Source organism: Eriocheir sinensis, chromosome 33, assembly GCF_024679095.1.
Source record: "Eriocheir sinensis breed Jianghai 21 chromosome 33, ASM2467909v1, whole genome shotgun sequence".
In the NCBI taxonomy this organism is placed as follows: Eukaryota; Metazoa; Arthropoda; class Malacostraca; order Decapoda; family Varunidae; genus Eriocheir; species Eriocheir sinensis.
The window spans coordinates 2,813,073-2,828,570 of NC_066541.1; the positions used below are offsets into that span (position 1 = coordinate 2,813,073).

Sequence of the window (15,498 nt, forward strand, 5' to 3'; positions counted from 1 at the left end):
TTATTATTATTATTTATTTATTTTTTTTTTTTTACATTTCTGCCTATGGTGCCAGTAGGCTTTCTTGGTGGGACATGATGGTTGACCCCAGCCTGTTAAGGCACAGGCAAGTGTTTTAAGAGGTGCCATCTTGCTTGGCTCATGCTGCCTCCCCGGAACTCATCTTTGATCCTCTCTTTAGAGAGAGAATCCAGAGTCCAGGTTGATAGTGGTCTTGAGGACAGCATGTGGGTAGTCTCAGGCCACTCGTTTGTGACTGAAAAATCTCAGCTTGTGACAGTGGGCGAAATGCAAACTCACGTCTTCCAGGACGCCGCGCCCACACACTAACAACTCATCCACCGCCTCCTTTTTGCCTGAACAATCCATGAATATAAAAAACATTGTTAATTGTTAATAAAATTACCTTTATTCTGTATAAAATAACATGTAAAATGATTTATACATAAATTTTGGGGGGGATATGGGACGCATTAATGGGATTTACATTAATTTCAGTGGGGAAATTCGTTTTGGTTTACGAGTGTTTTGGTGTGCAAGCAAAATTCTGGAACGAATTAAACTCGTAAAACAAGGTATGACTGTACTTCATGAGGCTGACTTAGTCAATGCCTATTACTTGAATAGTCTGTGATTGCCGACACTAGCTGTGTGGGAATGTGACATACTACTCAGGAGTTAATTTTACTAACTGGGTTGTCTCAGTTCCTAAAGGATGCCCACAAAGCTCATGGGTAGAGCACATCCATGGATTATGACATGAGTTACATGGTATGGGAAGGTAGCTTGCCTGGAGACTTGCTCAGAGGGATCCTCATGGATGGTGTCATAGTGTGGCAATGCACCTCCTTGCATATGCCCCATTGATCTATTAGTAAAATCCATCTAAGATCTAATAACCATGCATAAATCACAATACATGGAAAATAATCAATTTTCAATGGTAATTAGAAAGAATACATGCAATATATATATATATATATATATATATATATATATATATATATATATATATATATATATATATATATATATATATATATATGATAACCCCTTCACTCCGGCGACGCCGACGTCGGCGTCCGATGGGCGTCCGACGGCGTCACCGTTAGTCCTCTTCTAAACCTCTTAATCCTCTTTTAAACCTCTTAAGAGGATTAAGAGAAATTTAGAGGAGGATTGAGAGGTTTAAAAGAGGATTAATCCTCTTCCATTTCCTCTTGACCCTTTCCATACTGTGATGCCGACATCTGCAACACAGAAGGAAAGGGTTAATTATATTTGTAAATTTCATTTACCAATACAGTAGATGTAAAAATGTTATCAATGCCTAGTTCCTGCATAAATCACATTGGCACATCTAGAAATCACAGTATTGTGCAGTATGCTGGAGTTCTGCATCACTGGGTAAACACTGTAGTTTCAAAGTGTAAGTGTAGTTGTGCCCTCTGACCTTTTCGCTGTGTAATAGCCCTCATCTGGCTGGGTTCTCTGGTAAACTCAGGATCACTGTGGATCACACACACTCATGATTCTTAATCATATCTTTTTCTGGACTTTTCAGCCTATAGCTCATCCTTATTTGGCTTGGATCTCCTCTTAGCGAACACTAAAATTGGTAAAGGGGCGACTAATGCTCTACTCGCAAGTGAGTAAGGTGGCTGAAGCTTCACAGGTGGTGGTGATGCATGATGTAAATGTCAGTGTGCTCCTTTAGGATAACTGGTTCTTGGTATATATTGTTTTTTTTATTTATTTCCTGTTTTGCTGTTTACCTGATTTGTTTTTCTTTTTATAAGATTCACCTGCTTGAAATATGCTGAATGTACATGCTTTTCCTCCTTAAAAAGTGTATTTTCAGTCATTCTTTCAAAAGTAAAAAAAAAAAAAAATGAGCACAGAAAGGGAAGAAAATGGATGATTGTGATATAAAGATCCCTCTAAGCATTCTCTTTGCTCTGGAGACTTCTTAACCAATTAGAAGTTAACACATTTCTTATGACTGCTGAAAAGACAAGCAGACCTATTTAAGAATTCATCCACTCAAGATAGTTATTAAATGTACACGCAGACAACTTTGGAAAAATTAACTTCATAATATGTTTACCATCAAAGGGTTCAAGCCCAAGGAAATGAAAATAATAATTGGGGTTGTGTAGCTTCCCATATGCCTCTTTCCATTATGCTTACTACCTTTGATGCATCAAAGAGCACCAAGCTATTGAAGTATAGTTGGTTGCAAGGTTTTCCTACAAGATCTGTACCATTATAAATTGAGCTTTTGCTCATATCAACATAGGTTCTGCTTTTAGTGTAATATACACCTTCTCTAAAATAGGTATCAAGAACTATTTGAAAGCTCATACCTCAGAAGGTACTATGCTATACTTTAGTACCATTACCATTAAACAAATATGCCACCAGACTTTCCATGGAAACTTTCCACTGAAATGCCTGATAATATAAAATTGGATAAGTAGGACACCCTTGATTCTCTTATAGATCTGCTCAGAGGGGTCTTGCTGTATGATTATTGAATTTTTTTTCAATAGCATGGACATGTTTAAGATTTGGACATACTGTTGCCTTTATCTAATTTGCATGTCACATGAGGCCTCTAACCACAAAATGTTTGCTTATTTGTTTGGTGTATTGATTTCTGCATGTAGTACAGTCATCCCTCGCAATATGATTAGGTTATGTTCCTCAAAATTCTCTTTTAAGGTAATATATAGTATACCATTAGCATTACAGCATGGGTTTAAAGGGGATATGTTTATAGCCTCTCAATTATGATTATCAGAAAGCTTCAATCTAATCATTTCATCACCAAAATATCTAAAGGGTTGTTATACATGTATTGTTGTACATATATATAGTTTGTGTACTTGTTGACAGCCTCAAAGGTGATGATTGTAAGATAACTGTGTAATTACTACATATCTCTTTCCTATGTTTTAAGAGTAAATTTTATTAGGTTACTTAACCGCTTTAGTTTAACTAATGCTCTATAATTTGCTGCTAAATTTGTTACATATCACTGCTACAGCAGCAGCCATTTGTTGGCAGGCTCATTGCTCTTCAAAAGTCTCAAACACCAAGACATTGAGTGTCATGACAGTTGCTGTGCCTAAAGCAATACTCAGGTAGTGTAAAGTATTAGATACCATTACTACTAGACAAGATAAAGATAACTTGCCAGGAAAAAGAGAGAAGTAAAGTACTCTGCAAGATTTTAGTAAGGTAAATATCATCACGAGACAAAAGAAAGACAGATCATATAACTGATTTTAGAGGTTCATATTTAGATTTTTGTTATGGAAAATTAATGATCATATAAAAGTGATCAGTCATGTACAGGTAGTCCTTGAGTTACGACGGGGTTCAGGACTGGCAGGCCGGTCGTAAGTTGATTTGGTTGTAAGTTGATAATTATGTGCATATAGCTGATGAGTGATGCTATTTTTGCTATTCTATGCTGCTTTCAGGTGCAAAAAATACTTTATTAGGCACAATTTGTGTATAAAATTGCACTGAGGGATTTTTTGTGGGTTTAGAACCTTTGTTGGGGACGCGCCAAACATTCACTGAAATCCTCTGTTTGCTGGAGTTCATGTCCCTTGACCCCCGCGAATAAGTGGGGACAGGACTATGTTATATTTGGCTATGACCAAATGCCTTAGTGCTCATGTAATATGAATATATACAGTAAAACCTCTTGGAGTTGGCACAATAGGGGCAAACAACCGTAGTATTAGTCTTCCCCTTTCCCTTCCCGTCCCCATCTCCATACACTGGTCTGGGGTATGTTTAAGCCGCCCCGTCTCCTTCCCGTCCCCGCTACAAATATGCAGGCTAGACAAGACCAATCTGCACATCATAATAATGTTGCCAGCACTTTCAAACCAATAATTACAGAAAACGAAATACCGTATTTTGCGGCATATAATGTGCACCTTTTTCATTTAAAAATGGCAGAAAGTTACCCCTGCGCGGTATATGCCGAAGGTACAAATTTTGATTTTTTTGTCTCTTTTTCCACCATAATTTTGAAGTTTGCGTAGGGATTTATGGGTCAGCGTGACTCCTTGACTACCACACAACTTTGTGCCATTCTCATATGAGCATAGCTCACTTACTTTATATCACAACTAGGTAAATACAAGGAAGGGGAAAGGGAGGAGGAGAGAGAGAGGATGTAAGGAGGGAGAACAAGGAAAAGGAGTGGAGGAAACAGGGAGAGATAGAGAGTATGAAAACAAGGAGAAAGGAGAAAGGTGTGGGGAGCAGAAGGGAGAGTCAGGTCAGGGCTTAGGTCAGGACATGACCTGACTCTCCCTTATGCCCCTCCCTCTCCACACCCTTCTCATTTCCCCTTTCTGTGTGTGTGTGTGTGTGTGTGTGTGTGTGTGTGTGTGTGTGTGTGTGTGTGTTCATATAATCTAATGGGAAAGGAGAAAGGGAGGAAGAGAATGATAGTGAGAGATAAAGCTATAAATAAGGGTGTGTGTGAAAGGAGGAAACGGTAAATGAGTGGAGGAAATGGGGCGGGAAAAGAAGAGAGAGGGAGGGTCAGGTAAAGGTGAGGTAAAAGGGAGAGAGAAAAGGTGTGAGTGGGAGGAAAAGGGATTAAGAGAAAAACTGGGAGGGAGGGGAAAGGAAAAGAAGAGAGAAATGAGAAGAAAAATATAGGGACGGAGAGGGAGAAGAAAGAAAGGAATTATGTAGGAGAGCACCAGAGAAAAGCCTAGCGCTGTTATCCGTAAATATTTCTGAGCATGTTAAGCACTGAATATTTTTTTCCAAAATTGTTGTCTTAAAGTTTAGGATGCGCGGTATACGCCGGAGCGCGTTATACGCCGCAAAATACGGTAAATAATGCATTTTTCACACACCATTGTATTCATATGCATTATATATTATAAAACAAAACAATAGCGTAGTTGATCTACAGGTAAATAACAAGTAACGTGGGCAAGTTAATTTATGAGACAGGTTGGTATCCATGACTGGTCACACACCTGGGGCAGCCACAGAGGGGTTGCCAGGTCATGTCATTTATGGCATTTTCGTCTTAAATCAAGGTGGTCACCAAGAAATGCCCTTTTTTATGGTATATGTTAAGTATTGCCTTAATAATGCCATATTTAGTCATCAATCTGCCGTCTTTTGCCATTTTTGGGGACAGTTATAAAGGAATCTTCAGGAATAACTGTATGTTTACAATCAAATGGAAACACCAGTCTTTACAAACTAAAAAGAATATATTAACTTTGCAATGTAATATCAGTCATAAAAATATTCTGATACTTTTCAATATATTTCCTTCCATAATAACAAATAGAACACTATTTATTCATGAAATATAGGAAGGGGAAGCCGAAGATGTCCTGCCTCTCACCCCGCGAAGTCAGCACTTTTTCAACCCTATCCGCTCTCTCTCGAGGTAGTGTTAATCAATCCCAACCTCATGGGGATGCTTAAAACTGCGGTTCACAGCCAAGGGAAAGGGAAGGGAAGAAAACGGGAATGGGGGAGATTAATACTATGCCCGAAAGTCCTTGCTGACTTATGGAACTGGCCTCCTCCCCCTCCCTCCCACCCAAAATTTAAAGCACCTACCCTGTACAGTAGAGCCCCATTTAGTGCGAGAATTAGGTGGATGAACGCGGTCGCACTAACTGAATTCACACTAATTGAATAAAGTAACCAATATGAAAAAAATTATTTGGTGCACACGTGGGTCTGACTTTTGGGTTTGATAATTACTCAAAATAATCACTCACATTAAAAAAAAAAAAAAAAAACTACGATTGGCTGAGCTCTGAAAACACGCTTGTGATTCGCTGGGAGTCTGATGACGTCATCGCCAGCGCTCACCCGGTCAGCGGCCTCGCTGCCTTAAGGCAGTACCACACGTGGACAACCGGCAAATCCAAATTTTCCAGGTGTGCGTCACACACGGCCAAGGTTAGTTGCCCGTATCCACATCCACAACGTAAACAAAGCACTTGCCCTGTATTAACATGGTGTCATCTGCTAAAGTAAGAGCTCTCGCGGCTTGTGCCGCGCATCATGGCGACTTGTGCCGCGCATCATGGCAGCTAGTGCTGCGCATCATGGTGGCTTGTGCCGTGCATCATGGCAGCTTGTGCCGTGCATCATGGCGGCTTGTGCTGCGCATCATGGCGGCTTGTGCTGCACGTCATATCGGCTTGTGCCGCGCATCATGGCGGCTTGGCGCAATTTTCAAAATTCAGTCGTGGTGGCTGCTCGCGCTAACTGAGGCTTTCACGCTAATTAATTTTTTTCTTGGTAGATGGTGGCTCGCACTAATTGCGGTTCGCGCTTATTGATCTCGCGCTAAGTGGGGCTCTACTGTACATATATACAGGATTGGGTTGTAATCCAAGTATATAGAGCTGTTAGGGTACTCGTGATCACCTTTGTGCCAGTAAAAGTTCAGTTGTTCACATTTGCATTACTCCCACCTTAACATTATCTGCATGGGGACTTGGATCTGCAAACCTATCACTGTATGCTGAAGGCTCGGTTAAGTCAGGGAAATTATCTACATGAAGACTGAGATGTTAAAAACTAATACAAAATCAGCATAATGTATGGGTGATGTATGAAATTTATATAAGTGGAGAGTGGCATGTGGTGCAGGATAACCCAGCAGCTGGTGATTGCCCATGGACTTATCACTTTGTCTGCATACTTGGGTCATGACTATCACAGGCTGCCCTCCCTATGTCCAGTCTTGCCTTTCTCTCTAGCACACAACTCAAGGCACTGTGAGGCATGAATAAGACAACCATGTGCCTCAGTGAGTTAGCATTCAGACCCAGGAAGAGCTGGAAGAAGAGACTGCTGTTGCAGCTACAAAACTAATCGTAAATACATTGTGGCTCAGTCTTGGACTCAGTCAGTCACTCTCTGGCATAAAATATAACTGCTGCTCATAAATCTTAGATGGTCAAAGCAGTAAAGATACCTGAAGTGAGATTTGATCTATAGAAACAAGTGACAGTCATAGGCCTCAGCTGACATGAAGGCTGCCACACGCTACCACCATATTCTGGCTGCACCAGTTATAATTGTGAAATACAGGAAAAGAGCCGTACTAGGCTCATGCTGTCCCGTCTCCATAATGCTTATTATCCAGTTTGGCTTTAAATTCATGAATCACAGTCTCCTCGTCAAGTCCGTTCCATGTTGTTGTGCTTCTGTATGGAAAACTGTATTTCTTGACATTCCTACAGTCGCTCTTCTTCAATTTTTTACTATTCCCTCTTGTCACACTCCTGTCACGTACCACTAAATCTTCCCTGTCCAATTTCTCCAATCCCTCTTGTATCCTGTATAATGCTATTGGGTCCCTTCTCTCTCTTCTTCTTTCCAGTGTTGTTAGTCCCAATTTCTCCAGTCTTTCTTCATAAGTATGTTCTCTCAGAGTTTCTGGTAGTTTGGTCACTGCTCTCTGTATTCTTTCCAACTTTCTAATATCTTTCTTCAATCTTGGTGACCACACTAATGCTGCTTATTCCAGTCTTGGACGTATCATCGATGTTATTAGTTTCTTTATCATTTCTTCGTCTAGATATGTAAATGCTGCTTTTGTGTGTGTGTGTGTGTGTGTGTGTTTACCTAGTTGTGATTTACAGGAACGGAGCTTTGCTCATGCTGTCCCATCTTTCCAACTACTTCCGTCTAATTTGGCCTTAAATGCACTTATTGACTTAGCCTGTACCACTTCCCTCTCCAGCCCATTCCAGACCCCCATACATCTTGGTGGGAAGTTGTTTTTTTGATGTCTCTTCTACAAATTCCTTTTCTCAACAGTTTTCCATTTCCTCTTTAAGTTTCTCTCTTCTCTTATCAAAAGGTCATCTCTATCCAATTTCTCTAGACCATTCATCACCCTATACACCGCTATTAAATCTCCTCTTTCTCTTCTAATTTCAAATGTAGGGAGGTTCAGCCTCAGCAGTCTTTCTTCATAAGGCAGGTCGCTCAGACTAGGTGCCATTTTTCTTGCCGCTCTCTGTATCCTTTCCAGTTTTCTAACGTGTTTCTTAAGTGATGGCGACCAAGCCACTGATGCATATTCTAGTCTAGGGCGTATCAAGGTCACAATTAATTTCCTTACCATGTCTTCATCAAGGTATGTGTTCCTCAGCAGGTTGTATGTCTCAGCTGATATTTTATTCACATGTCTTTCTGGAGACAAGTTTTCTGTGATCATCACTCCAAGGTCTTTTTCTTTTTTCTTCTTGTCTAACTTATCCTTACCCAACTTATAATGTCCCTCTACTCTCATTCCACTTTTTCCAAATATCTGTGTCTTTCCCTTCCCTCTCTTCCATTTCCCTCCACAAATCTATTTCTTTATCACAACTAACATAAGGAAATAAAAATCAGCAGACACACGTCATCTACACACAGTGTAGCGTCCAGGTCATGTAGTGTGGTATTTCCTGGAACGTAAAGCGAACTCATGACAGTACACTTACACTTCATTTATACCACCCAGAGTCAACTGAGGGCAACGAATGGCTTCAGATCACATCATGTCACTCATGGTAAAAGTCACATGCACAATAGCACCCTGCCGTTCATGGCAGATGGCGAAAAGTTGAATCGTCTGAAAGGGGACTGTGGGTCTCCAACAAAAGACTATTTTTTCTGATTTTTCTCGTGTCTCAGTGGCATGCCACCATGTTGAGTTTGAGTCTCCAGTGGATGAAACATGGTACATTTGCTGACTTGAGTCATTTTACTGACTTTTGTCCAGCAGTTGTAAAAAAATGAAAATAAAGAATAAATAACTTTTTTAATCTGTTCCAACTTATCTCTAATCCCAACATAACCTTTGCTAAGTTAAGGTGGTTTTACTGTATATAGCATACCATGCCATAGGACGATATGTACCATCATGTTTCTCTGGAATTTTTTAAAACCGACTCATAGTTTGAGCTTTTATATATGTTTTGTCTGTCTAATATTTCCTTTTTATTTTTAGTCTGTATTTTATAAACTTATTTTTTAGTTTTGATATGTGTAGTACTACATTCAACACCTTGTGAGGCTTGGTACAAAACATAATAGCATGTGAGTGTTCTTGGTACTCTAAAATTTCAAAATTATATCAGCCATTTATTGGTAAGTTTCAGCTGATAATATAAACATAATACATACTTTAAAAAGCTTTCATTCTTTCTTTTGATTGATGAGTTCTCTCTTTCACCAGGCCTTGAGCAGGAGTTCCTCAGTGAAGGTGGAGAGAAAGCGTCAAATGGGCGAGTAGTCAAGAGTCCACCAACCCCCTCACCCCTTGTGCAGCAGATCCTGGGTGGAGGGATGAGTAAAGTACCCACGCCTGCCACGCCCCTGCAGTCCCTGGCCCCTGAGGTGAGGCAGGTGGTTACTCAACTCCCTGACTTGTCCTTCATGCGCAGCAGAGTCCTCATGTTTCCCATTCGAGGAGAGCAGTGACAGAGGGACAGTTTGAGGATGTTGAAGGAATCTACAGTGTAGCCTTGGTATGCTAGGCTCAATGGCGGTGGGAATATTTTGTGGAAAGTTTTCATGTTTACAAATTTTCCCTTAAAATATTCTAAAATCTGCTTTGTTTTTAGCATTATTATTTTTAATCAAATATATTCAGAGAGCACATTACACATATATATATATATATATATATATATATATATATATATATATATATATATATATATATATATATATATATATATATATATATATATATATATATATATATATATATATATATATATATATATATATATATATATATATATATATATATATATATATATATATATATATATATATATATATATATATATATATATATATATATATATATATATATATATATATATATATATATATATATATATATATATATATATATATATATATATATATATATATATATATATATATATATATATATATATATATATATATATATATATATATATATATATATACTAATAGGAGAGAACTTTGTCCGTTAATGCCGAAAGTCCATTAGAAGTGGCGAAAATTCAAAAATACGTATAATAATACCGACGAACCTTATAAACATAAGTAAATAGGTTTTTTATTGTGTCTGTTGTTTGCATGTTATCTGTATGGCTGCCCAGCACACTTGGCGACGAACTGCGAGGCACTGAGGCTGGCAGGTTGCTGGTGGGGCCCTGTGGGTGGGGTGGGGGGGGGGGGGTATTGTTATGGGAATGACTTGAGTATGAGACTTGTACTACACCAAGTCCCCAATTTAGGAGCGATGTCCGTTCCCCCAAATTTGCTCATATTAAAGGAGAAATTTGTTAATCCAAGTGAATTTTTCCATTTAATTCCATTCCAGATATTGAGATGTGTTCCTGTGCGTTCCCAAAATTCATCCGTTTCAAAATCCAGGACTCAAAATAATAGAAGAGAATATCTGAACAACTTTGAATCATTTAAACGTGCTAAATTTGGAAAGAATCATTTTACTAATAAATTGGTAACGTATGTACCGTATTTCGCGGCGTATAGCGCGCACCTTTTTCACATGAAAAATGCCTGAAAGCTTAGCCCAGCGTGTTATACGCCGAATGTACAAATTTTTTATGTTTTTTTTTCTTCTTTGGGGTGATTTTAATGGTCTGTTCTTCGTCTTATCCAATAACAACAGCAAACTTACCTTTATTATTGTTTATGATCCTTCATAGTCCATAGTTGTCTTGTAATATGTTACCATAGAATACAGGGCGATCAAATAACTACTATACAAAAATGAAATCGGTGGAGGATCGCCCATGCCTTGCTGTTATCCCGTTTTTCGGTTGGGCACCGTTTGTATGATCTTGATCTTGATGTCACAGGTGGCATAAGATTGTTTGACTAAGGAGCAGTACAAGCTACATCAAAAATCATATTGGAAAAAATATCCATGTGTTCATTATTAATTATTAATATTAGTGAGAATAATGGGGTAAATATGATATCAGAAACTGTACATCACGAGTCTTGTACGAGGAGTTATTTTGCGCAGTACCAGCCCGGCCGCCATTTGCATCATTTACAAACCACACAACCACACCCATACAACAAACAGCTGCATGCTGCGTGTCACCAGAACCACGTGAATTGTGTCTTACCTAGTTGTCTGTCATAACCTACGAGTGATGGTGGGAATAATATACTTAGTATGATATCAGAAGCTGTGCATCATCAGTATGTATGGAGATGTATTTCTCACAACATCAGCCCAGCTGCCATTTTCATTGCTTTACTCAAGGACACTTGACAATTCAAGCAGTACAGGTTACACCAAAAATATATAAATTTCGGGAAACTGTACATCGTCAATGTTCTTAATCCGTACACATTTCTGAGCATTTTAAGAACTTTTTTTTTCCAAAATTGTTGTCTTAAAGTTCGGGGTGCGCGTTATATGCCGCGAAATACAGTACTTGTATGATACCAGTGCTTCATTTTTCATTTATTTATTTATTTATTTATTTTATTTATTTATTTATTTATTTATTTATTTATTTATTTTTTTTTTTATTTTTTTTTATTTTATTTATTTATTTATTTATTTATTTATTTATTTTTTTTTTTTGTGTGTGTGTGTGTGTGTGTCAATATTGACAATCACAAGCACTTGGCTATTTTCCATTACATTTATGTCCTGAATTGAAGCATAAGACTTTCTTGTGGCGTAATTACGTTTTTCATTTGAATGGGAACCTCAAGGAGGAAAATATTTTATTACGTGGGCTGAAAAAGACTAGAGTAAGCGTAAACGAGGGACGGGAGGTTAGATAAAGGGAGGAGTGTGAGATGGTTAGCAGATCCTATTGCAGTTAGCGGGTACGGTTGGTTCAAAAACTATTCTCATTTGGTCCCCATGGATTTCTGACCCTCTGACCTTGTCCATTATATCCAAACGTGTTAAAAGCGGGTCCATTGTACCAAGGGTTTACTGTATATATATATATATATATATATATATATATATATATATATATATATATATATATATATATATATATATATATATATATATATATATATATGTATGTATGTATGTATGTATGTATGTATGTATGTATGTATGTATGTATATATATATATATATATATATATATATATATATATATATATATATATATATATATATATATATATATATATATATATATATATATATATATATATATATACTGGTCTAGTAGATGTCATTTCAGTGAAATTTATTGGATATAGGACAGGATTTGAAATATCTAAATTTTATGACTAGTGAAGAAAAAAGAATAATCTCAGTGGTGGGCAGCCAAGGCCATGTAACCATGAGAGGTTTTTACCTCTTGCCTAGAAGTTGCTGTGACCGAAGCAGCAGCTTGCATTTTATTGGCCACAAGTGGATCAAATATAATTGCTGAGTCACCCAGTTCCCATTATGTCTTTCTTGTCAGTCTACCCTCACCTTCTTTTTAATTCATCTTATGATGTAGAGCGTTCTTTACGTTGGGAGAGACTTCTTTCCCCTGGTCTGGGAATCTCCTCTTCTAAACCTCTTAAGAGGAAATGGAAGAGCATTAAGAGGAATTTAGAGGAGGATTGAGAGGTTTAGAAGAGGATTAATCTTCTTCCATTTCCTCTTGACCCTTTCCATGCTGTGACGCCGACGTCTGCGTCACGGATGGAAAGGGTTAACCAGGAATCTCCTGAATTTGTAAGTTATCTTCTGTACATTACTGGCTGAGGACACAGCTTTGACTAAAGGAAATGAATACTTAGCTACACACAGAAAGTGGTAAAAAAACAAACAGAAGAAAGCTGGAGGAAGGAAGGGAGACCACAACCGGGTTACAAGTCCTGGACATTGCTGTAGCAATGGGTGTGAGTGATTGACTCCTTCACATACATATACATATGCATCATGCATATGATGACTCATTTATGACAAAAATTATACAAAGACACTTGTTTATAGATTCATATGTATCTTTCATTTTGCAGCAGAGTTTATATATGACCATCAGTCTGGAATGCGTCATATGCGAGGAAACTATATATAAACGTGTGGACTATTTGCTGCAGAATCTATATACAGATGATTTTTTATTTGCTTCGTCTCTGCTGCCAGGAAGGGGTTTAAAGTGTGGGAATTCTGCAGTTGACTAATCATGATCAAAGTGGGAAAGGGTAATGTATTGCAAGTGCAATTCTACTATAGTTACAGATCCATTCTGCTCAGTGGATATGTTGCACATCATGTAGCAGGAAAATCATGTCGTGAACCTTTTCGCTGAAATGAACAGTAGATTCTCAGAAACATCGTGTCTCATTTGACATAAGTCATTCACCCAAATAGTTCACAACCTCTCTGTTTGTACTTTTCTTTTTCAATTAACTTTAAGTAAATTTTGAAGTGGGTGAAAGTAGGTATTTTCTCACACTCATTCATATGCAGGAAATAATGTTAAATGAGAATGATGAAATTTTTTGGTTGTTTGCCAGGATGTATATCTGAAAAGACTTCATGATGGCTTGCTGTCCATGCACTTGACCCCGTTACAAACCCCCTTCATTATCCTTAACTTGATAACCCTGAAGGGTGGTGGGATGCATCCTCAGGGACCTGAGTATCACTTCCACCATCACCGTAATGAGATTGATCGACAGGATGGCCACCACATTGAGGTTCAACAATAACAGGGCTCAGCCTTCCTGATAAGACGAGGGATTGGAGTTCAATGCTGTTGTCACTGTCTTCACCAGTAACACCACTTTTGAAGTTTGAAAAAGTCAGTTTCAGCTCTCCACCGATTACACACACTGAGAGCTCTTTTGGGAGCAAGGGGGGGCTTATGAGGAGTCAAAGTGGCTGTGGACACTCGGGCACAGAATCAGAAGAGAAAGATATGAAAAACTCTCCTACCATTGTTACGGTCATGGAAACTCTGAGAATGGCACAGAGGACTTGTGTGGCAGCCTAGGAGTCACGCTGACCCATAAAACCCCATGCAAACTTCAAAATTACAGCGGAAAAAGGCAGACTGAAGAAAAAAACATTCAAAATTTGTACCTTCGGCATATACCGTGCAGGGGTAACTTTGACATTTTTTAAGTGAAAAAGGTGCACGTTATATGCCACAAAATACAGAAAATTAACGCATGTTGTCCTTGATGAGTGACAAAATGACAAATTGTGTTTGTTCATTTAATCATATGGACAAGAAAGAGGGCTCTGTCGGATCATGGGAGGGAGATGGAAAACAGTCTCAAAAAAGGGGGGTAATTCTTGACCACCAGATGACATGCGTCACACACCACCATGATCGGTTGCCAATATCCACAACGTACACAAACTAGTTACCCTGTATTCACATCTTCTTTTGACCTGTAACACTTTGTATCGCTTCTTAGGTCCTCCTCTTGGTCCTTTCTTCATGACGCTGTTTGCAAAAGTAAGGGCTGTTCTGCCTTGTGCTACTGTCACTCAAATTATGGATTTGCTGCTACAGTTAATTGGAAGGAGGAAGCCGTTGTGCATACGATCCTGGCTTCAAAGATGGGAGGACAGGAGTGTTTACCCAAACCAACAACTCGCTCCCAGTTGGCCGTACAGGCAACCGTGGTTGCTCCTTGCTCCAACGGTTGGAGGAAAATGCCCAGTGTGACACCGCCTTTGTCCACTTTCCACACTCGCAGAGGTAGCACCGAACGCTCGTGACCGCATACGGTTGTGCTCTAGTGTGCGATCTTTGTGTTTTCAGCACTATATTATTTATATATTATGCTATATTATTATACTATATTATATAAATATTAAGTATCTATCATTGTTTGTTGTTTGTAAAATTACTTTCATTTTCTATAAAATAACATGTAAAATGATTATTATGTTAATATTTTTTTGGGATATGGGGTGCATTAATGGGATTCCCATTAATTTCAATGGAGAAATTTGTTTTGGTTTGTGAGTGTTTTGATTTGCAAGCGAAATTCCAGAACAAATTAAACTTGTAAACCGAGGTATGACCATATATATATATATATATATATATATATATATATATATATATATATATATATATATATATATATATATATATATATATATATATATATATATATATATATATATATATATATATATATATATATATATATATATATATATATATATATATATATATATATATATATATATATATATATATATATATACTATCCGAGTTTCGCTCTTAGTCCTAAATTCTCACCATCCCGACTTCCGCGCTGCTTTGACATGTACGGGTCACGTTGACCTACCATCGGCGTCATGCGCGCTGCCTTAAGGCCAGCGTCCGGGTAGGAATGGTGTTGCCATATCTGGTAAATATGCATGAATCACTCTGATTTTTATGTTATGAAGTATTGACAACATGTACAGCAATTTTAGACATTCAGCCCCATTCTAGCCCC

The 15,498-nt window shown here is 38.0% G+C and overlaps 1 protein-coding gene across 6 annotated transcripts in view; it reads left to right on the top strand.

Moving 5' to 3' along the window:
- Positions 1–15,096, top strand: part of LOC127006535 (aftiphilin-like) — a 38,017-nt gene extending 22,921 nt beyond the window's left edge. For 4 of the 6 annotated variants that reach the window (XM_050876493.1, XM_050876496.1, XM_050876499.1 and 1 more), the window contains 2 exons: positions 1,565–1,648; positions 9,254–9,673. In XM_050876493.1, coding sequence (XP_050732450.1) covers positions 1,565–1,648; positions 9,254–9,498 — 329 coding nt within the window. In that variant the 3' untranslated portion in view covers positions 9,499–9,673. Of the gene's footprint in view, positions 1–1,564; positions 1,649–9,253; positions 9,674–14,457 lie in introns of those variants that run through there. The other 2 variants (XM_050876497.1, XM_050876498.1) reach the window with 2 other exon arrangements.
- Positions 15,097–15,498: the final 402 nt, after the last annotated feature.